Source organism: Diorhabda sublineata, chromosome 8, assembly GCF_026230105.1.
Source record: "Diorhabda sublineata isolate icDioSubl1.1 chromosome 8, icDioSubl1.1, whole genome shotgun sequence".
NCBI lineage: Eukaryota > Metazoa > Arthropoda > Insecta > Coleoptera > Chrysomelidae > Diorhabda > Diorhabda sublineata.
In genome coordinates this window covers 32248143-32273081 of record NC_079481.1, presented here as the reverse complement: position 1 = coordinate 32273081, position 24939 = coordinate 32248143, and the positions used below count along the sequence as shown (strand labels likewise).

Sequence of the window (24939 nt, the reverse complement as noted above, 5' to 3'; positions counted from 1 at the left end):
TTTTTTCAATTTAAAAAAGATTTTTTGAAAAAATCTACAATTTATTGTTGTTATAGGGTTCAAAAACTAACAATTTGAAGCTTAGATTAGCTTAGCTGTCAAAATTTTTTCAAAATTATCGTTTTTAAACTTATAACAAAATCTTTCTATTGAAAAAATGTATTTTTTATGAAAAATCGACAATTTATTGATGACATATGGTTTAGAATCTATGAATTTGAATCTTAGATATCAAAAACTGTCAAAATGTTTCCAAAATGATCATTTTTAAAGTTTTTGTTAATGTATTTCAATTTTTTTCAATTTAAAACAGGATTTTTTGAAAAAATCCACAATTTATTGTTGTTATAGGGTTCAAAAACTAACAATTTGAAGCTTAGATTAGCTTAGCTGTCAAAATGTTTCCAAAATTATCGATTTTAAACTTTTTGATAAACTCTTTCTATTGAAAAAATACTTTTTTTCGGAAAAATCGACAATCTATTGATGACTTATAGTTTACAATCTATAAATTTGAATCTTAGATATCAAAAACTGTCAAAATGTTTCCAAAACTATCATTTTTAAACTTTTTGTGAATGTATTTCAATTTTTTTCAATTTAAAAAAGCACTTTTTGGAAAAATCCACAATTTATTGTTGTTATAGGGTTAAAAAAACTAACAATTTGAGGCTTAGATTAGCTTAGCTGTCAAAATTTTTTCAAAATTATCGTTTTTAAACTTATAACAAAATCTTTCTATTGAAAAAATGTATTTTTTATGAAAAATCGACAATTTATTGATGACATATGGTTTAGAATCTATAAATTTGAATCTTAGATATCAAAAACTGTCAAAATGTTTCCAAAACTATCATTTTTAAACTTTTTGTGAATGCATTTCAATTTTTTTCAATTTAAAAAAGATTTTTTGGAAAAATCCACAATTTATTGTTGTTATAGGGTTCAAAAACTAACAATTTGAAGCTTAGATTAGCTTAGCTGTCAAAATGTTTCCAAAATTATCGTTTCTAAACTTTTTGATAAACTTTTTCTTTTAAAAAAATGCTTTTTTCGGAAAAATCGACAATTTATTGATGACATATAGTTTAGAATCTATAAATTTGAATCTTAGATATCAAAAACTGTCAAAATGTTTCCAAAACTATCATTTTTAAACTTTTTGTGAATGCATTTCAATTTTTTTCAATTTAAAAAGGATTTTTTGGAAAAATCCACAATTTATTGTTGTTATAGGGTTCAAAAACTAACAATTTGAAGCTTAGATTAGCTTAGCTGTCAAAATGTTTCCAAAATTATCGTTTCTAAACTTTTTGATAAACTTTTTCTTTTAAAAAAATGCTTTTTTCGGAAAAATCGACAATTTATTGATGACATATAGTTTAGAATCTATAAATTTGAATCTTAGATATCAAAAACTGTCAAAATGTCTCCAAAACTATCATTTTTAAACTTTTTGTGAATGCATTTCAATTTTTTTCAATTTAAAAAGGATTTTTTGGGAAAATCCACAATTTATTGTTGTTATAGGGTTCAAAAACTAACAATTTGAAGCTTAGATTAGCTTAGCTGTCAAAATGTTTCCAAAATTATCGTTTCTAAACTTTTTGATAAACTTTTTCTTTTAAAAAAATGCTTTTTTCGGAAAAATCGACAATTTATTGATGACTTATAGTTTACAATCTATAAATTTGAATCTTAGATATCAAAAACTGTCAAAATGTTTCCAAAACTATCATTTTTAAACTTTTTGTGAATGCATTTCAAATTTTTTCAATTTAAAAAAGATTTTTTGGAAAAATCCACAATTTATTGTTGTTATAGGGTTCAAAAACTAACAATTTGAAGCTTAGATTAGCTTAGCTGTCAAAATGTTTCCAAAATTATCGTTTCTAAACTTTTTGATAAACTTTTTCTTTTAAAAAAATGCTTTTTTCGGAAAAATCGACAATTTATTGATGACTTATAGTTTACAATCTATAAATTTGAATCTTAGATATCAAAAACTGTCAAAATGTTTCCAAAACTATCATTTTTAAACTTTTTGTGAATGCATTTCAATTTTTTTCAATTTAAAAAAGATTTTTTGGAAAAATCCACAATTTATTGTTGTTATAGGGTTCAAAAACTAACAATTTGAAGCTTAGATTAGCTTAGCTGTCAAAATGTTTCCAAAATTATCGTTTCTAAACTTTTTGATAAACTTTTTCTTTTAAAAAAATGCTTTTTTCGGAAAAATCGACAATTTATTGATGACATATAGTTTAGAATCTATAAATTTGAATCTTAGATATCAAAAACTGTCAAAATGTTTCCAAAACTATCATTTTTAAACTTTTTGTGAATGCATTTCAATTTTTTTCAATTTAAAAAGGATTTTTTGGAAAAATCCACAATTTATTGTTGTTATAGGGTTCAAAAACTAACAATTTGAAGCTTAGATTAGCTTAGCTGTCAAAATTTTTCCAAAATTATCGTTTCTAAACTTTTTGATAAACTTTTTCTTTTAAAAAAATGCTTTTTTCGGAAAAATCGACAATTTATTGATGACATATAGTTTAGAATCTATAAATTTGAATCTTAGATATCAAAAACTGTCAAAATGTTTCCAAAACTATCATTTTTAAACTTTTTGTGAATGCATTTCAATTTTTTTCAATTTAAAAAAGATTTTTTGGAAAAATCCACAATTTATTGTTGTTATAGGGTTCAAAAACTAACAATTTGAAGCTTAGATTAGCTTAGCTGTCAAAATGTTTCCAAAATTATCGTTTCTAAACTTTTTGATAAACTTTTTCTTTTAAAAAAATGCTTTTTTCGGAAAAATCGACAATTTATTGATGACATATAGTTTAGAATCTATAAATTTGAATCTTAGATATCAAAAACTGTCAAAATGTTTCCAAAACTATCATTTTTAAACTTTTTGTGAATGCATTTCAATTTTTCTCAATTTAAAAAAGATTTTTTGGAAAAATCCACAATTTATTGTTGTTATAGGGTTCAAAAACTAACAATTTGAAGCTTAGATTAGCTTAGCTGTCAAAATGTTTCCAAAATTATCGTTTCTAAACTTTTTGATAAACTTTTTCTTTTAAAAAAATGCTTTTTTCGGAAAAATCGACAATTTATTGATGACTTATAGTTTACAATCTATAAATTTGAATCTTAGATATCAAAAACTGTCAAAATGTTTCCAAAACTTCATTTTTAAACTTTTTGTGAATGCATTTCAAATTTTTTCAATTTAAAAGAGATTTTTTTGGAAAAATCCACAATTTATTGTTGTTATAGGGTTCAAAAACTAACAATTTGAAGCTTAGATTAGCTTAGCTGTCAAAATGTTTCCAAAATTATCGTTTCTAAACTTTTTGATAAACTTTTTCTTTTAAAAAAATGCTTTTTTTCGGAAAAATCGACAATTTATTGATGACTTATAGTTTACAATCTATAAATTTGAATCTTAGATATCAAAAACTGTCAAAATGTTTCCAAAACTATCATTTTTAAACTTTTTGTGAATGCATTTCAATTTTTTTCAATTTAAAAAAGATTTTTTGGAAAAATCTACAATTTATTGTTGTTATAGGGTTCAAAAACTAACAATTTGAAGCTTAGATTAGCTTAGCTGACAAAATGTTTCCAAAATTATCGTTTCTAAACTTTTTATTAAACTTTTTCTTTTGAAAAAATGCTTTTTTTCCGAAAAATCGACAATTTATTGATGACTTATAGTTTACAATCTATAAATTTGAATCTTAGATATCAAAAACTGTCAAAATGTTTCCAAAACTATCATTTTTAAACTTTTTGTGAATGCATTTCAATTTTTTTCAATTTAAAAAAGATTTTTTGGAAAAATCTACAATTTATTGTTGTTATAGGGTTCAAAAACTAACAATTTGAAGCTTAGATTAGCTTAGCTGACAAAATGTTTCCAAAATTATCGTTTCTAAACTTTTTGATAAACTCTTTCTATTGAAAAAATGCTTTTTCCGGAAAAATCGACAATCTATTGATGACTTATAGTTTACAATCTATAAATTTGAATCTTAGATATCAAAAACTGTCAAAATGTTTCCAAAACTATCATTTTTAAACTTTTTGTGAATGCATTTCAATTTTTTTCAATTTAAAAAAGATTTTTTGGAAAAATCTACAATTTATTGTTGTTATAGGGTTCAAAAACTAACAATTTGAAGCTTAGATTAGCTTAGCTGTCAAAATGTTTCCAAAATTATCGTTTCTAAACTTTTTATTAAACTTTTTCTTTTAAAAAAATGCTTTTTTTTCCGAAAAATCGACAATTTATTGATGACATATAGTTTAGAATCTATGAATTTGAATCTTAGATATCAAAAACTGTCAAAATGTTTCCAAAACTATCATTTTTAAACTTTTTGTGAATGCATTTCAATTTTTTCCAATTTAAAAAGGATTTTTTGGAAAAATCCACAATTTATTGTTGTTATAGGGTTCAAAAACTAACAATTTGTAGCTTAGATTAGCTTAGCTGTCAAAATGTTTCCAAAATTATCGTTTCTAAACTTTTTATTAAACTTTTTCTTTTAAAAAAATGCTTTTTTTCCGAAAAATCGACAATTTATTGATGACTTATAGTTTACAATCTATAAATTTGAATCTTAGATATCAAAAACTGTCAAAATGTTTCCAAAACTATCATTTTTAAACTTTTTGTGAATGCATTTCAATTTTTTCCAATTTAAAAAGGATTTTTTGGAAAAATCCACAATTTATTGTTGTTATAGGGTTCAAAAACTAACAATTTGAAGCTTAGATTAGCTTAGCTGTCAAAATGTTTCCAAAATTATCGTTTCTAAACTTTTTGATAAACTTTTTCTTTTAAAAAAATGCTTTTTTTCCGAAAAATCGACAATTTATTGATGACTTATAGTTTACAATCTATAAATTTGAATCTTAGATATCAAAAACTGTCAAAATGTTTCCAAAACTATCATTTTTAAACTTTTTGTGAATGCATTTCAATTTTTTTCAATTTAAAAAGGATTTTTTGGAAAAATCCACAATTTATTGTTGTTATAGGGTTCAAAAACTAACAATTTGAAGCTTAGATTAGCTTAGCTGTCAAAATGTTTCCAAAATTATCGTTTCTAAACTTTTTGATAAACTTTTTCTTTTAAAAAAATGCTTTTTTTCCGAAAAATCGACAATTTATTGATGACTTATAGTTTACAATCTATAAATTTGAATCTTAGATATCAAAAACTGTCAAAATGTTTCCAAAACTATCATTTTTAAACTTTTTGTGAATGCATTTCAATTTTTTTCAATTTAAAAAGGATTTTTTGGAAAAATCCACAATTTATTGTTGTTATAGGGTTCAAAAACTAACAATTTGTAGCTTAGATTAGCTTAGCTGTCAAAATGTTTCCAAAATTATCGTTTCTAAACTTTTTATTAAACTTTTTCTTTTAAAAAAATGCTTTTTTTCCGAAAAATCGACAATTTATTGATGACATATAGTTTAGAATCTATAAATTTGAATCTTAGATATCAAAAAGTGTCAAAATGTTTCCAAAACTATCATTTTTAAAGTTTTTGTTAATGTATTTCAATTTTTTCAATTTAAAAAAGCACTTTTTGGAAAAATCCACAATTTATTGTTGTTATAGGGTTAAGAAAACTAACAATTTGAAGCTTAGATTAACTTAGCTGTCAAAATGTTTCCAAAATTATCGTTTTTAAACTTTTTGATAAACTCTTTCTATTGAAAAAATGCTTTTTCCGGAAAAATCGACAATCTATTGATGACTTATAGTTTACAATCTATAAATTTGAATCTTAGATATCAAAAACTGTCAAAATGTTTCCAAAACTATCATTTTTAAACTTTTTGTGAATGCATTTCAATTTTTTTCAATTTAAAAAAGATTTTTTGGAAAAATCTACAATTTATTGTTGTTATAGGGTTCAAAAACTAACAATTTGAAGCTTAGATTAGCTTAGCTGACAAAATGTTTCCAAAATTATCGTTTCTAAACTTTTTATTAAACTTTTTCTTTTAAAAAAATGCTTTTTTTTCCGAAAAATCGACAATTTATTGATGACTTATAGTTTACAATCTATAAATTTGAATCTTAGATATCAAAAACTGTCAAAATGTTTCCAAAACTATCATTTTTAAACTTTTTGTGAATGCATTTCAATTTTTTCCAATTTAAAAAGGATTTTTTGGAAAAATCCACAATTTATTGTTGTTATAGGGTTCAAAAACTAACAATTTGTAGCTTAGATTAGCTTAGCTGTCAAAATGTTTCCAAAATTATCGTTTCTAAACTTTTTATTAAACTTTTTCTTTTAAAAAAATGCTTTTTTTCCGAAAAATCGACAATTTATTGATGACTTATAGTTTACAATCTATAAATTTGAATCTTAGATATCAAAAACTGTCAAAATGTTTCCAAAACTATCATTTTTAAACTTTTTGTGAATGCATTTCAATTTTTTCCAATTTAAAAAGGATTTTTTGGAAAAATCCACAATTTATTGTTGTTATAGGGTTCAAAAACTAACAATTTGTAGCTTAGATTAGCTTAGCTGTCAAAATGTTTCCAAAATTATCGTTTCTAAACTTTTTATTAAACTTTTTCTTTTAAAAAAATGCTTTTTTTCCGAAAAATCGACAATTTATTGATGACATATAGTTTAGAATCTATAAATTTGAATCTTAGATATCAAAAAGTGTCAAAATGTTTCCAAAACTATCATTTTTAAAGTTTTTGTTAATGTATTTCAATTTTTTCAATTTAAAAAAGCACTTTTTGGAAAAATCCACAATTTATTGTTGTTATAGGGTTAAGAAAACTAACAATTTGAAGCTTAGATTAACTTAGCTGTCAAAATGTTTCCAAAATTATCGTTTTTAAACTTTTTGATAAACTCTTTCTATTGAAAAAATGCTTTTTCCGGAAAAATCGACAATCTATTGATGACTTATAGTTTACAATCTATAAATTTGAATCTTAGATATCAAAAACTGTCAAAATGTTTCCATAATTATCATTTTTAAAGTTTTTGTTAATGTATTTCAATTTTTTTCAATTTAAAACAGGATTTTTTGAAAAAATCCACAATTTATTGTTGTTATAGGGTTCAAAAACTAACAATTTGAAGCTTAGATTAGCTTAGCTGTCAAAATGTTTCCAAAATTATCGTTTTTAAACTTTTTGATAAACTCTTTCTATTGAAAAAATACTTTTTTTCGGAAAAATCGACAATCTATTGATGACTTATAGTTTACAATCTATAAATTTGAATCTTAGATATCAAAAAGTGTCAAAATGTTTCCAAAACTATCATTTTTAAACTTTTTGTGAATGTATTTCAATTTTTTTCAATTTAAAAAAGCACTTTTTGGAAAAATCCACAATTTATTGTTGTTATAGGGTTAAAAAAACTAACAATTTGAGGCTTAGATTAGCTTAGCTGTCAAAATTTCTTCAAAATTATCGTTTTTAAACTTATAACAAAATCTTTCTATTGAAAAAATGTATTTTTTATGAAAAATCGACAATTTATTGATGACATATGGTTTAGAATCTATAAATTTGAATCTTAGATATCAAAAACTGTCAAAATGTTTCCAAAATTATCATTTTTAAAGTTTTTGTTAATGTATTTCAATTTTTTTCAATTTAAAACAGGATTTTTTGAAAAAATCCACAATTTATTATTGTTATAGGATTCAAAAACTAACAATTTGAAGCTTAGATTAGCTTAGCTGTCAAAATGTTTCCAAAATTATCGTTTTTAAACTTTTCGATAAACTCTTTCTATTGAAAAAATGCTTTTTTCGGAAAAATCGACAATTTATTGATGACATATAGTTTAGAATCTATAAATTTGAATCTTAGATATCAAAAGCTGTCAAAATATTTCCAAAATTACCATTTTTAAAGTTATCGACAATCCCCTTAAATTTTTCCATATTCAAAGAAGCATTTATTCGTAAAAAGTGACAATTTATTATTGTTACGAATTGAGTGCAGTTGAGCTTCTCCTCTCCGCATACCAACCTAACGGGACGCACCTTACTTCACCTTCCAAGTCGACCTACCAGTAGAGTGTAGAGTTCTCGCTATAATCTGTCTTTTAAAAGTGTTGTCTGTCGATATATCGACTAATTACCTGTGAAATCCGAACAAAAAAATGTGAAATACTATAACAAAGTTGACTACATATAAGTGCAATTACCGGATTATAAACGATCGATTACAGGTAAGTTTGTTTACCACAAATAAACAACAAAATCTGGGTGTTTTGCTTATGTAGCAGTCCGCATTCCTTACAAATTGACGTGATATCAACGATGGGTCGAGTCAGAGACCCAACACACTTTTAACAAGTGTACGGATTTTCGTTAAATCGACATTTTTTTCACAATCGCAAAAAGGTGAAAAGGAGAAAATGTTTGTTTTATAATGCCTTCAAGACCTGCCTTCGGTATTGAAATTGTAGGTTAGAGAAATTAAAAAGTGTAATTAAATAGTTTGTTATTGTGAAATGAGATGTATTGTTGAGAAAAATCGATAAAACTGTCGGTTATTGTTGAAAATATAGTGAAAGGTAAAAAAATCCTTGAGAAACTTACCTATTCGAATAGAAATTCCATTTTATATTTTCAAATATTCATCTTGATAGAAAATATTGAATAATCATTTAAAATTCCGGAATTATAATAAAAAATAAAATATACAGGGTGATTTAAGTATAATATTTATAATTAATTTCGTAACTTGAAATATTTCGATTTATTAAAGTTTATAGTGAAGAAAAACATTTTTTTATCTTTAAATATTAAAGGATATTAACGTAAAACTAATAAAAAAATAATATACAGGGTGATTTAAGTAGAAAATTCATCATTAAAGGGATTCTCTCGGTTGTTTTTTTTTTCAGTATTTTTCAGTAATTTTTTACTGCCAAGCCATTGAAATAATCAATCTCATTGTTTTTGCGAAATCTTTATTAACATTTAAATAAAATGTACAATTTTTTTCAAGTCAAAATATGTAATGGAATAAAAGTTATAGTGGCCGAAAGGAAGACTTGTCGGTGACCAAATTTCCGGCTTCGAAATTATAAAAAACCAAATCTTTCAATTGAACTAGAACGAATTCTAAATTGAATAGACTTTTTTATACGGTTTTGAGAAAACGTTTTTCTTCTTGGAAGTCACGCAGAGCTTTTCCGTGGGACGATTTTCACTCCCGAATTGAGGCACCGTTCCCAGGCGTCTGCTTAACGATTTTTCTTCGGAGAAATCCTCATAAATTAGTTTCATCACGATTTTTTCGTCCGGAATAAACTTTTTAAGACCTTGGTAGAAACTTTCTTTGAGTGTAGATGCACAAAAATAGCGAAACAAAAAAAGGGGAGAGGTTTAAATTTGAAAAACTCTCAATTTATTGAAAATGGCGACAAACTAAAACATGGGGAATATCTGGGAGAGACTGACCTTAAAGAACAAAACGTTTGAAGCCCCATTACGATAAAAAGAAGAAGAGTGGTGCAGAACAAACTTAGAGCCAAGGTCAATCGACAATTTATTGATGACATATGGTTTAGAACTTACAAATTTGAATCTTAGATATCAAAAGCTGTCAAAATGTTTTCAAAATTATCATTTTTAAACTTTTTGTTGATGTCTTCCATTTTTTTCAATTTAAAAAAGCATTTTTTGGAAAAATCCACAGTCTACTATTGTTATAGGGTTCAAAAACTAACAATTTGAAGCTTAGATTAGCTTAGCTGTCAAAATGTTTCCAAAATTATCGTTTTTAAACTTTTTGATAAACTCTTTCTATTAAAAAAATGCTTTTTTTTGGAAAAATCGACGATTTATTGGATGACATATGGTTTAGAATCTATAAATTTGAGTCTTAGATATCAAAAACTGTCAAACTGTTTTCAAAATTATCATTTTTAAACTTTTTGTTGATGTCTTCCATTTTTTTCAATTTAAAAAAGCATTTTTTGGAAAAATCCACAGTCTATTATTGTTATAGGGTTCAAAAACTGACAATTTGAAGTTTAGATTAGCTTAGCTGTCAAAATGTTTTCAAAATTATCATTTTTAAACTTTTTGTTGATGTCTTTCAATTTTTTCCAATTTAAAAAAGCATTTTTTGGAAAAATCCACAATTTATTGTTGTTATAGGGTTCAAAAACTAACAATTTGAGGCTTAGATTAGCTTAGCTGTCAAAATGTTTCCAAAATTATCGTTTTTAAACTTTTTGCTAAACTCTTTCTATTAAAAAAATGCTTTTTTTTTGGAAAAATCGACGATTTATTGGATGACATATGGTTTAGAATCTATAAATTTGAGTCTTAGATATCGAAAACTGTCAAAATGTTTCCAAAATTATCATTTTTAAACTTTTTGTTAATGTCTTTCAATTTTTTTCAATTTAAAAAAGCACTTTTTGGAAAAATCCACAATTTATTGTTGTTATAGGGTTCAAAAACTAACAATTTGAAGCTTAGATTAGCTTAGCTGTCAAAATGTTTCCAAAATTATCGTCTTTAAACTTTTTGCTAAACTCTTTCTATTAAAAAAATGCTTTTTTTTTGGAAAAATCGACGATTTATTGGATGACATATGGTTTAGAATCTATAAATTTGAGTCTTAGATATCAAAAACTGTCAAAATGTTTTCAAAATTATCATTTTTAAACTTTTTGTTGATGTCTTCCATTTTTTTCAATTTAAAAAAGCATTTTTTGGAAAAATCCACAGTCTATTATTTTTATAGGGTTCAAAAACTAACAATTTGAAGCTTAGATTAGCTTAGCTGTCAAAATGTTTCCAAAATTATCGTCTTTAAACTTTTTGCTAAACTCTTTCTATTAAAAAAATGCTTTTTTTTGGAAAAATCGACGATTTATTGGATGACATATGGTTTAGAATCTATAAATTTGAGTCTTAGATATCAAAAACTGTCAAAATGTTTTCAAAATTATCATTTTTAAACTTTTTGTTGATGTCTTCCATTTTTTTCAATTTAAAAAAGCATTTTTTGGAAAAATCCACAGTCTATTATTGTTATAGGGTTCAAAAACTAACAATTTGAAGCTTAGATTAGCTTAGCTGTCAAAATGTTTCCAAAATTATCTTTTTTAAACTTTTTGCTAAACTCTTTCTATTAAAAAAATGCTTTTTTCGGAAAAATCGACGATTTATTGGATGACATATGGTTTAGAATCTATAAATTTGAGTCTTAGATATCGAAAACTGTCAAAATGATTCCAAAATAATCATTTTTAAACTTTTTGTTAATGTCTTTCAATTTTTTTCAATTTAAAAAAGCATTTTTTGGAAAAATCCACAGTTTATTGTTGTTATAGGGTTCAAAAACTAACAATTTGAAGCTTAGATTAGCTTAGCTGTCAAAATGTTTCCAAAATAATCGTTTTTAAACTTTTTGATAAACTCTTTCTATTAAAAAAATGCTTTTTTTCGGAAAAATCGACGATTTATTGGATGACATATGGTTTAGAATCTATAAATTTGAGTCTTAGATATCGAAAACTGTCAAAATGTTTTCAAAATTATCATTTTTAAACTTTTTGTTGATGTCTTCCATTTTTTTCAATTTAAAAAAGCATTTTTTGGAAAAATCCACAGTTTATTGTTGTTATAGGGTTCAAAAACTAACAATTTGAAGCTTAGATTAGCTTAGCTGTCAAAATGTTTCCAAAATAATCGTTTTTAAACTTTTTGATAAACTCTTTCTATTAAAAAAATGCTTTTTTTCGGAAAAATCGACGATTTATTGGATGACATATGGTTTAGAATCTATAAATTTGAGTCTTAGATATCGAAAACTGTCAAAATGTTTCCAAAATTATCATTTTTAAACTTTTTGTTAATGTCTTTCAATTTTTTTCAATTTAAAAAAGCACTTTTTGGAAAAATCCACAATTTATTGTTGTTATAGGGTTCAAAAACTAACAATTTGAAGCTTAGATTAGCTTAGCTGTCAAAATGTTTCCAAAATAATCGTTTTTAAACTTTTTGATAAACTCTTTCTATTAAAAAAATGCTTTTTTTCGGAAAAATCGACGATTTATTGGATGACATATGGTTTAGAATCTATAAATTTGAGTCTTAGATATCGAAAACTGTCAAAATGTTTTCAAAATTATCATTTTTAAACTTTTTGTTGATGTCTTCCATTTTTTTCAATTTAAAAAAGCATTTTTTGGAAAAATCCACAGTTTATTGTTGTTATAGGGTTCAAAAACTAACAATTTGAAGCTTAGATTAGCTTAGCTGTCAAAATGTTTCCAAAATTATCGTCTTTAAACTTTTTGCTAAACTCTTTCTATTAAAAAAATGCTTTTTTTCGGAAAAATCGACGATTTATTGGATGACATATGATTTAGAAACTATAAATTTGAATCTTAGATATCAAAAGCTGTCAAAATGTTTCCGAAATTATCATTTTTAAAGTTTTTGTTAATGTATTTCAATTTTTTCAATTTAAAAAAGCACTTTTTGGAAAAATCCACAATTTATTGTTGTTATAGGGTTCAAAAACTAACAATTTGAAGCTTAGATTAGCTTAGCTGTCAAAATGTTTCCAAAATAATCGTTTTTAAACTTTTTGATAAACTCTTTCTATTAAAAAAATGCTTTTTTTCGGAAAAATCGACGATTTATTGGATGACATATGGTTTAGAATCTATAAATTTGAGTCTTAGATATCGAAAACTGTCAAAATGTTTTCAAAATTATCATTTTTAAACTTTTTGTTGATGTCTTCCATTTTTTTCAATTTAAAAAAGCATTTTTTGGAAAAATCCACAGTTTATTGTTGTTATAGGGTTCAAAAACTAACAATTTGAAGCTTAGATTAGCTTAGCTGTCAAAATGTTTCCAAAATTATCGTCTTTAAACTTTTTGCTAAACTCTTTCTATTAAAAAAATGCTTTTTTTCGGAAAAATCGACGATTTATTGGATGACATATGATTTAGAAACTATAAATTTGAATCTTAGATATCAAAAGCTGTCAAAATGTTTCCGAAATTATCATTTTTAAAGTTTTTGTTAATGTATTTCAATTTTTTCAATTTAAAAAAGCACTTTTTGGAAAAATCCACAATTTATTGTTGTTATAGGGTTCAAAAACTAACAATTTGAAGCTTAGATTAGCTTAGCTGTCAAAATGTTTCCAAAATAATCGTTTTTAAACTTTTTGATAAACTCTTTCTATTAAAAAAATGCTTTTTTTCGGAAAAATCGACGATTTATTGGATGACATATGGTTTAGAATCTATAAATTTGAGTCTTAGATATCGAAAACTGTCAAAATGTTTTCAAAATTATCATTTTTAAACTTTTTGTTGATGTCTTCCATTTTTTTCAATTTAAAAAAGCATTTTTTGGAAAAATCCACAGTTTATTGTTGTTATAGGGTTCAAAAACTAACAATTTGAAGCTTAGATTAGCTTAGCTGTCAAAATGTTTCCAAAATTATCGTCTTTAAACTTTTTGCTAAACTCTTTCTATTAAAAAAATGCTTTTTTTCGGAAAAATCGACGATTTATTGGATGACATATGATTTAGAAACTATAAATTTGAATCTTAGATATCAAAAGCTGTCAAAATGTTTCCGAAATTATCATTTTTAAACTTTTTGTTAATGTCGACGATTTATTGGATGACATTTGATTTAGAATCTATAAATTTGAGTCTTAGATAATGAAAACTGTCGAAATGTTTCCAAAATTATGAGTTGTGTGATTTAGGACAGTCTTGTTATAAAAGAACCTGCTTTTAGTTAACTAAACCCGGATTTTTTCCAATAAACATACATTCCTTACAGATTTTAACGTTAATTTAGTTTACTTTTAAACCTACTTAAACTTCTGATAAACAAATTTGTAATAATATATAAAATATATGAAATAACGCCCTGTAGCTTCACATTACTAATTAAATTGCTTATAAATCATATATTTTGTATTGCTGGACAAAAGCTCTTCCAAATAACCTCAAGTTTATAAAAATCGGCTAAGCAGAACCGGACTTACAGTCATATTTTTATAACAAGGTTCCCACTCACCCCTACCTCTTATTTGAAGAGATACACTAAAAGTTGTAAGATAAAAAATGCTCAAAATTTATTGAAGATCACGATTATCTTATAAAAATTACCACTTAATTCGGTAAAATTCAAAAAAAAAATTTATTTTATATTTTCAAACACGCCCTCTAGTTTATTTGCCCACCCCGTACTTCCTTCGCTTATTTTACCGAAAAAAATTAATTATTCATATATGCAATATTTAACTGAAGCTGTTTTCATATGTTAGCATTACGTAATTATTATTATTATTTATAAATTGGACGCGTACTAATAGATATTGAATATACTTTCAAAAATACGGTTGTAATATTTCGCTGAATCATTTTACTAAATTTTTATTCTATTTCATAACTCTATAGCTTCAAGCGAAGATATTTTGTAATGTTTTATACGAGGATTGTCCAAAAAAGTCTCCAGCCTAACAGAGAATCATGAATCGAAAACAAAATGGAAGCTGTAACCTTTTGAAGATGTCAATCTTAAAGTTACTTGCAATACCTCACAGTTTAATCCCCTAAGTCCGAATTTATTTCAGAACCATCTTATAAAGGAATTTATTTTAAACGTTTAATCGTGATTTGGTTTGAGATTTCATTTAAATTCTCTTGGATTCTTTGATTCCCGTACGTCAATCTTGACATTTGACATTTGGCATTTGACATTTGAAGTATCTATCATCGTAAGACGTTTTTTATATAACTTTTAGTGGAATAGCAGATTTATTTCGAAACCTGATATACATTAACATTTGAACTTTCTAATTTCCCACTTAGTTTATGAATTAAACATTGTATATTGTATTACGAGATTACAAATAACGATAAATCTCTCATTGTTCATATTCACACCAACTTTGTTTTAAATTGTACGAGGTTGATGCTGTGTTTTGTGGGATACAAGTTTTTCATTTTATTTAGCTGGATTTTTAATATGTAAATGATTAGAAAATAAGTATTTTTCATAATCTCAAGGTTATTTCGAAGATTGGTAATCGTGAACAGGATCTTCTTCAGCGTGTTTAGCATTTTCAACATTTCCATCGTGGCGTGGGTGTAAAAATACGAGGTCAAATCAATATGTACTTTCGTTCGAATCGTTTAATTTTCAAAACTGTAACTTTTGGGCTGTTATTTAACGTTTCTCTGATGTTGCAATCAGTTTTTTATTGATAAAAAAGGACTTCCCCGATCATGGAGTCTCTTAAGTAGATAGGAGGTCTTCTTTCACGTTGGGATCATTGGGAAGGAATTGGCATTCCTCTTCAGAGCCTTGTCGTTGATTCTTTCATCATTTTTGCATATCTGGGTTTCCCCCTAAGAGGTAGATGTCATTACCATTCGGTGTACAGTCACAATCAACTTCTAGAAACTCAATTTCTTCTACAAGTGGCAGATTGGCGAGCAGATACTGAAGACACCATTTGCTGATCTTCTAGGATGATTGAAGATACGTTCGATCTTCCTTTCTGGAAGATATTGGCAAATATTTCATTCTTCAAAGTCTTAATGGCATCTTCTTAGCACCACCAGCTCAACTAGTGAACGAAATACCAACAAGAAACGCCTTGAGACGCCAAGGACAATCTACGAGTTTAAATAACAATTAACTGGGGATTAAAATGATGGAGAAGAAACTCCAATGGAACAGGAAGTATGCTTGTACAAGTGGAGAGCTCGATACGACGATATTGGGGAGACTACGTGGATAGAATGATGGAAGATCCACCTCCCGGTCGGTATTCGAAGAGATATCACGAAAATTGGATCTAAATTTTCGAAAAGTTTGTCTCGCGTCCTTGACCTTGATTTTTGTAACAATTTCGAATTCTAATCTTGTTCGGCACACTTGGAATTCTTCTAAACGTTTTTTTTTTCTATACTGTTATAAATAAAACTATTTAATTTAGGTGTACATCCGTCGAGTGACTTCAATTTGATATGAATACTAATGATTTAGTGATTTTGACGTGTTAATTTTTAAACAAATAAAAAACATTCTACTTTCTACGTGATTTATATTTGAAACTTTCATATCCCGTCGTACGGATGATGTTGAGGAATGATCTACTTGTGAAAAAAATCAACCAGGAATCCAATAAATACGAGGGTTGTTCATAAAATAAGCCCTACCTGTAGCTTGGCCCTTTCGAAACGTTTATACAAGTGTTTGAACCTCTTAAATGTGCACTGGGCTTCAGTTTCTTCTTTTTCCATAAGTAGTTGATGATGATAAACTACAGTAGCTGTGGCAAGGTCCCTCCAGCGGTTACTCATGAAGAACGTGTATTAGGCATCATCTGAGTCGTTTCCACTCGGGTGTTTGTACACCGTAGCCGTGTCCTGTCCATAACTGGGTAATGTAGGACTTCCTTCAGGTCCGCCGCCTTCGTAGCGATCAGAGACGGTCCGGAGAAACTCAGTGCAGCTTGTCTCTTGCCCCATACACAAGAATTGAGAGAATTATCGTCATCTTGGCCGTTTTTTGAGCTGTTTTCTATATGTGGTGCCAGGAAAGTCACTTACAAATACTTTATTTCGTATCTAGACTCAAATTCGTCTGTCCCGATGCCCCAATTCCGCAGATTGTTCGGTAATACCTGTTTTTTAAATATCTTTTCGTATTAGGTTTCATTCACCTCTGAGAACTACAAATGACGAACCTATTAAAGTCTATGACATATTCTGTATGCAGTCGACGTGTTAAGATTTCTTCCGGTTAAAGAAAGACGGCTTCGCCTTGAATTATTAACGTTTCTTTTTATAATAGTGCGATAAATTAAAAGATTATAAACTTCCACTTACCAAATAGAGTGAACGTACATTGTAATGTAGTAAATTTTGTTTATACCTCGATCGAAAGTATCTAATTCGAGGTGGAAACCGAAAATCAATACACTGAGTGTTAACCATTGGGCTTGAGCCGCCCCTGGCCTTCAGATATATAACTTTATAAGCCTATAACTCAGAGATACATAAGTCGCGGATAATAAAATCCCTATTTTGCGAAAAAATGTCTAATTTGAATGAATTCTTGTGATTTATGTATTACGTAGTTTTTAGATAAACGTGAAATATAAATATTTTGATTGAACGCCACTGTTTATGTTGATAATGGACGAGGTGTTTTTACAATTTGTTAGTTTTCGTACAAACGCCAGTTATATTATTAATGTGTATAAAATAAAACATTGTTTTGCAATTATTTCAAACTCGCTTTCGTTCGGGTTGTTATCGAACATAAAAAAGTGAAATAATACTTTTAAAAAGGTCAGTTCTGTTCATTATTATTAAAAAAAAAATGGTTTCAATGAGGCGTTTCGAGGTTAAAACATAAAAGGTATGTCATAAATATCCATTACATACGATTAGAATACTATATTTAATACATGGAATATCGGGAAATTTATTTTTAATTCATTTGGAAATTCCAGTTTTTCTTTTTTTTTTTTTCGGTTTCCCCCTTTGGTGACTACCTTTTTAAACCTTAGAATATATTTAAAATAACTTGCCGTGTTAAATTAAATGCTCCAGGACTTGATTTGATTTGAAAAATTGTCTGAAAGTCAGAAGCGGCATATGCCCAATAGTTAACAATCCGTAACATTTACAGGGACAAGTACAATATAAAAATATCAAAAATGAATTTTCCAATCGATTTTTTAACAAAAAAGTACTACAAATGTTTTTAATGGGGAATCCTCGGTGTGGTTAGATTAGGTTAGGTTTTTTCGGATTTTAAGTATCGATATCTCGAAAACGAAGTGAGATATCGAAAAATTTTATTGTTAATTTTCGACTTATTTTGGGTCGATATACAAAATGGCACCTAATATAATAAAATATTAGCGCTACGGATGTCGTATTCGAGCATTTGAAACTTTTGGGACATCCTGTTAGGGTGGAAATAAAACTAGTTTTCACCAAAAATCACCCCAGAAATCGAAAAATCGGCAAATTTAAAGTAAAAAATGTTATATAAAGTTTTTTCGACAGATCAATAGTTTTTGAGTTATTCGCAATTGTAAAATACGATTTTTTGTCAAAAAAACCGCATTTTTTAATAGTTTTTTACGTATAACTCTGTAATGATGCGTTTTATCGAAAAAAGTGTGATGAACAAAAATAAAGCTTATAAAAAAACAAAGAAATTAAGCTAAATTTGAGATCTTAATGTTCCACCTAAAGAAAGTTATAAATACTTGAATAGATTTTGTTTTACGTAATTGAGCAGTTAACCTCAAATAACGGAAAAATGGTACATTTTTCAGCAAAAAATCATATAATACTTTTTAAAGAGCTTAAAAAACCTTTCAAATAACTATTAATAAAAATCGTTTCGACTGAAATTTCAGTGAGATATGATGTAAAATAGTTGAAACTAAAAAAAATGCACTAAAACTAATACCAATTCATTGAAAATTAAAATTAAACTTATTCGTTGTACCAAATACTTTATTTGGATGTTGTTTACGACATCTGAAAGTTTGGTTGATTAGAAATGCATAATTTTGAAAAAAATCAGCATTAAATAATACTTTTTCTTTGATTTTTCCAAAAAAAAATTTTAACTCATTTCTTCTCCATAACTATAGGACATACAAAAACAAATAAAAAATCAAATTAAAGCATTTTTTATGAAGATTATTTTGCTTTTTTTATTTTTTTTGTAGCATGAAAATTGACGGAGTTATAACCAAATTAATCTGTCACTACAGTGCGAGGATTGCTTACGCACAGCCCTTTGAACCTTTATTAATAAAATTTGAAGGGTCTCAATTCCTTCTAACATACATAGGTTTGTAGCTCTGAAAATAACCTTTAAAATGGTTTTTTGTAGTATGTGATAACTTCAAAATTAATGGAGCTACATAAAAAATAAAATTTTGAAATTATTTTTTGTGAATTATGGGTTATGAAAAAGTTTCAAATTTTGGCGCACGGATTTTTTTTGTTGATGTTAAATTGTCTGTAGGTACATTTGAGAGTACCAGGAGGTAAAGGGGTGGTTCTTAAGGGTTGACAGGGTGTGGAGAATGAAAAATTACTTCAAGCAGAGACGAGAAACTTTAATACCAAAAAGAATGCAAAATCTAAAAGTTGGCAGTCATTAGATTTATTTTTATTCATTCATTCCCTGCAAAAGGGTAGTTTTTAAGGGTTGGATAATGAAAATTGATAACCAATCAAATTTTATTAAAATACTATGAATTTTTCACAGTAAAAATGAAATTGCAATGTTTTAAATCGTTAAAAGATTTGTTCCTATATTAGGGTAGTTTTTAATGATTTTTAAGGGTTGATACTTCGAAATATATAAATTTTCTATTATACAATATGTCAAGATACTTATGCTGCATAAACGAACAACATTTGAATTGAAAAAAAGTAGGAAAAACTATAATATTTGTATTTTTCAATAAGGGATGGTTTTCGCCCCTTAAAAACAATTTGCACACCTTGCTACCACCTAGATCTTGATATGGAGGGTAAGATGAGCTTAATTCTAAATTTTCATGAAAATCTGCGTTAAATAAATCAGGCTTAAGCTCGAATACCTGAACTAGTGCGACAAAAACAGTTTTTACCAGTGTAATTTTATATTTTTTTTATTTTTGAAAAAATTTTTATAATTTGCAATTTAAAAACAAAATATTCATTTATTGCCAAATAAAAATAAACAGTCGATCAGTATGACACACAAAACTTTTGATTATATATCGATGATAGAGTTATAAAATTATTTATTAACCAAGAATCCTGTTTTCATTGAATAGATTTTGTTTTACGTAATTGAGTATTTAACCTCAAATTACGGGAAAAGGGTACATTTTTCAACAAAAAGTCATATAATACTTTTTAAAGAGCTTAAAAAAACCTTTCAAATAACTATTAATAAAAATCGTTTCGACTGAAAAATCAGTGAGATATGATGTAAAATAGTTGAAACTAAAAAAAAAAATTACACTAAAACTAATACCAATTCATTGAAAATCAAAATTAAACTTATTCGTTGTACCAAATACTTTATTTGGATGTTGTTTACGACATCTGAAAGTTTGGTTGATTAGAAATGCATAATTTTGAAAAAAATCAGCATTAAATAATACTTTTTTTTATTTTTGAAAAATTTTTTATAATTTGCAATTTAAAAACAAATATTTATTTATTGCGAAATAAAAATAAACAGTATGACACACAGAACTTTTGATTATCGTTGATAGAGTTAACGAAATGACAAATAAAATTATTTATTAACCAAGAATCCTGTTTTCAATGAATTTCGAGGTCAATCTTACATTCCTCGCATCTACTTTTATATCACACGAATTATTACTCATTCAATTACCTCGTCAGGCAGTATTATAATTTAATAATGCAATGTTACTTCATACCGGTGAATTTTGTACATCGCATCGGTTTGAGTGAAAGCTAAATTTCGATTCGTAGCGATATGTAACAGCGTCGGATTTTCTCTTTTAAAGTTTATCTTCACTAAAATATCGAGGAATAATTCCTTGTGACGAAAAACATATTTTTTTCGTTGAAGATATCATCCTTAATCTAGGATGTGATTTATTGTAGTTTCCGCTTCCTTTTTATAGTGTTTTTTCTCTTCCTAGTGTTCAATTTAAAAATGAAACGGCAATTTTGGGTAACCGAGTTGTAGTTGCAGCAAAAGTGGACTGATTTTAAATCGCTACAACATTTTGAAGCGGGTTTACTCTATTCAAAGTCTCTTTAATGTTAGAACCATGAATAACCTTCACTGAAGAGGTTTAATGTCCATTATGCAGCAACGCTGCTTTCAAACAAGTTTTTGAGGATTTTGAATCAAAAATTAACCAAAGCAACAAAGCAGAAATATTATAATAATAATTATATTATCTGCTTTAGAAAGGTTATTTTATCATCACGATGTTGTAAATGGAAAATGTCGTTTAATCTAAACCCCAGAAGCTCAGTCTGTTTTTAAATATATTCAAATTAGTACAGTTAACCAAGCAAATCACCTCGCAATTTTAAATAGCTTCATGGATTAGTTTGAAATTTTGGCAGAAGCTTAAAAATGACGCAAATAATAAACCTGATTTGGTGCCGATGTATGCTTCTACCTCAGGGGTGAATTCCACCCTTACTCAGGGGTGGAAATATAAAATTTCAAAATAACACCGGAAATGGATAGAGAATTGAATTTTATGAAGAAAATGCTAAATGAAGTTTTTTAATTAACTCTATAATTTTTGAGTTATTCGCGATTGAAAATTACAACAAAAATCACGTTTTTCAACAGTTTTTCACGAAAAACTCGAAAATTACGCATTTTCGGGAAAAAATTATTCCTATCAAAATTGAAGCTTATAAAAAAACAAAGAAATTAGTCGGTTTGAATTAAATTTTTTTAATAATATTCAGCAACTTATGAGTCACTGAAGGCCAATTTTTCTTTTTCGTAAATTAACGCAGAGGTTTGAGCTCAAATAACGGAAAAACTATCAATTTTTCACAAAAAATTGTAATACACATTTTTAAAGTACTTTTTTAGTCCTATAAAATAAGCTTTTACAAAATTGTCTAACATGAAAATTAAGCGAGTTATGGCGAAAATTAAAAAAAACATGTTTTTCAACATTTTTTCCCGAAAAACTCGAAAATTACGCATTTTCGGGAAAAAATTATTCTTATCAAAATTGAAGCTTATAAAAAAAAAAGAAATTATTCGATTTGAATTAAATTTTTTTAATAATATTCAGCAACTTATGAGTCACTGAAGGCCAATTTTTCTTTTTCGTAAATTAACGCAGAGGTTTGAGCTCAAATAACGGAAAAACTATCAATTTTTCACAAAAAATTGTAATACACATTTTTAAAGTACTTTTTCAGACCTTTAAAATGAGCTTTTAGAAAATTTTCTAGCATGAAAATTAAGCGAGTTATAACGAAAATTTAAAAAAAAACATGTTTTTCAACATTTTTTCCCGAAAAACTCGAAAATTACGCATTTTCGGGAAAAAATTATTCTTATCAAAATTGAAGCTTATAAAAAAAAAAGAAATTATTCGATTTGAATTAAATTTTTTTAATAATATTCAGCAACTTATGAGTCACTGAAGGCCAATTTTTCTTTTTCGTAAATTAACGCAGAGGTTTGAGCTCAAATAACGGAAAAACTATCAATTTTTCACAAAAAATTGTAATACACATTTTTAAAGTACTTTTTCAGACCTTTAAAATGAGCTTTTAGAAAATTTTCTAGCATGAAAATTAAGCGAGTTATAACGAAAATTTAAAAAAAAACATGTTTTTCAACATTTTTTCCCGAAAAACTCGAAAATTACGCATTTTCGGGAAAAAATTATTCTTATCAAAATTGAAGCTTATAAAAAAAAAAGAAATTATTCGATTTGAATTAAATTTTTTTAATAATATTCAGCAACTTATGAGTCACTGAAGGCCAATTTTTCTTCATCGTAAATTTACGCAGAGGTTTGAGCTCAAATAACGGAAAAACTATCAATTTTTCACAAAAAATTGTGATACACATTTTTAAAGTACTTTTTCAGACCTTTAAAATGAGCTTTTACAAAATTTTCTAGCATGAAAATTAAGCGAGTTATGACGAAAATTTAAAAAAAAACATGTTTTTCAACATTTTTTCCCGAAAAACTCGAAAATTACGCATTTTCTGGAAAAAATTATTCTTATCAAAATTGAAGCTTATAAAAAAAAAAGAAATTATTCGATTTGAATTAAATTTTTTTAATAATATTCAGCAACTTATGACTCACTGAAGGCCAATTTTTCTTTTTCGTAAATTAACGCAGAGGTTTGAGCTCAAATAACGGGAAAACGATCAATTTTTCATAAAAAATTGTTATGAACATTTTTAAAGTACTTTTTCAGACCTTTAAAATGAGCTTTTACAAAATTGTCTAGCATGAAAATTAAGCGAATTATGACGAAAATAAGTTGAGTAACTCGAATTTGAAAAAAAAAAATTCGGTAAATTTGACACCACGTACGTCAAAATTAAAATTAATCGTAGCCCATGTAAAATTATCTTTATTTAAGCCCTAACAACACGTTCTAAAAATTTGAATTGTTCGGAACACGTATATTTTGAAAAAAAGTTGTTTAATGCGAAATTTTTTTTTCGATTTAAAAAAAAACGTTATTTTTTCAAAATATCTCAAAAACTATTAGATAAACGAAAAAAATTATTTCCAACTAAAATTTAACTTTTATTTTACTAAACATTTTGCTTTCTTTTAAACTCAGATAGCTTGAAAATTAAACGAGATATAAGCGTTTAAAGTATTGATTTCAATTCTAAGGAATATTCTTTTTTAATCTTTAACATCAAATTTCTCTAAAAAAAAGGACCTAGAAGGGTTGCAACTTTCGTGGTTTTGTAGCTAATGAAATTCCCTACAAAATGATGTATGTATGAATGCAAAAAGCCTAAAGGGAAGCCAAATACATTTTTCTAGAGATAATGCTGGAAAATCACGAAACGTCTTTAATCTTTTTAGAGTATTTATTCATTTATACACGCTATGTATCATTTATATTTATATTCTTCCCATTCTGAGGGGTGGTTTTTGGTGGTTACACTATTAAAAATATTGACGGTCAGATTTCTTATACTTGAAGAAAAAAAATCCTCCTATTATAAAAATTCATGTTTTTTGACCGCATTTTTCAAATAATTTTTGTATAAGGGGTTGTTTTTAAGGGTAGGTGAGCTGTATAATATCAAAATATCAAATTCACGATACAAAACAATCAGCATTTATTATATTTAAACATAACCAAAACCCATTATCGCTTTCATTAATTAGTTTACAATTTATTGGAGTAAGGGGTGATTTTCACCCCTTAAAAACAAAAAGCATACTTCGCGACCAAGTCAGGTTTGAAGATGAGGGTAAGATGAACATAATTCCGAATTTTCAAAAAGATCGATCTTTAAAATGTCGAGGTTTCGGTCGATTTTAAGCTTGAATGGCTGTCCTAAATCCCGTTCTAATTTAAATCACTTCGTATCACTAGTTGTGACTCTTGGACGTTGATAGCTCATTCCCAGAGTAAAAACTCGACTTTTTCATCGATCTGGATGCACAGATTTCTCGTAGAAGCTTTCGATACAACTCTTGGCGAGCAGAGAAGCTGGCTATCCACACTCTCTAGATCGCGTTTGCTTCACAAAGTGCGAATAGAAAAAACCCAAATAGTATAAAAATAATTTCGTTACAGTGATTAAGAAAATGATCCCAGGTAATTGAGAACGATCAGCATCGAAAATGGATTGGATTACGGGCGATTTGATATGGTTCGATCCAGGAGTCGGTCATTGGATACCAGGAGAAGTTCTAGAATGCCACAAAAGCGCGAACGTACTTACCGTCCAAGCTATCATAAACGGAAAGGTAAACTATTAATTTTCCAAAATATTATCCGTTGAAATATAAAATGTTTTAGGTTCAAACGTTCGCTTTGGCTGAGGGTGAAGGTCAGGTACGTCGCCGGCAAGATTTGGGCGCTAAAGGTGTGGAAGATATGGTTGAGCTAGTGGATCTTCACGAAGCAGCTCTGTTATGGAATCTCAAGCTGCGATACGATCATGATTTAATATATACTTACGCGGGCTCCATTTTGGTAGCTGTGAATCCTTACAGGAACTTCGACGAGAGCTACGGTTTGGAAACTGCGCAAAGTTATAGAAGCAAAATGATTGGAGATCTTCCACCTCATATATTCGCTTTGGGAGCGGCCGCTTACTCGGCGTTGCCAGTTCCGCAGGTAT

At 27.0% G+C, this 24939-nt stretch overlaps 1 protein-coding gene across 2 annotated transcripts in view; it reads left to right on the top strand.

Moving 5' to 3' along the window:
* Window positions 1–8101: 8101 nt before the first annotated feature.
* LOC130448203 (myosin-VIIa) overlaps window positions 8102–24939 on the top strand; it is a 54746-nt gene continuing 37908 nt past the window's right edge. Inside the window, exons 1-3 of one of the 2 annotated variants that reach the window (XM_056785472.1) lie at window positions 8102–8259; window positions 24390–24562; window positions 24615–24935. In XM_056785472.1, the coding sequence (XP_056641450.1) occupies window positions 24437–24562; window positions 24615–24935 (447 nt within the window). In that variant the 5' untranslated portion in view covers window positions 8102–8259; window positions 24390–24436. Of the gene's footprint in view, window positions 8260–17234; window positions 17473–24389; window positions 24563–24614; window positions 24936–24939 lie in introns of those variants that run through there. The other variant, XM_056785473.1, reaches the window with a different exon arrangement.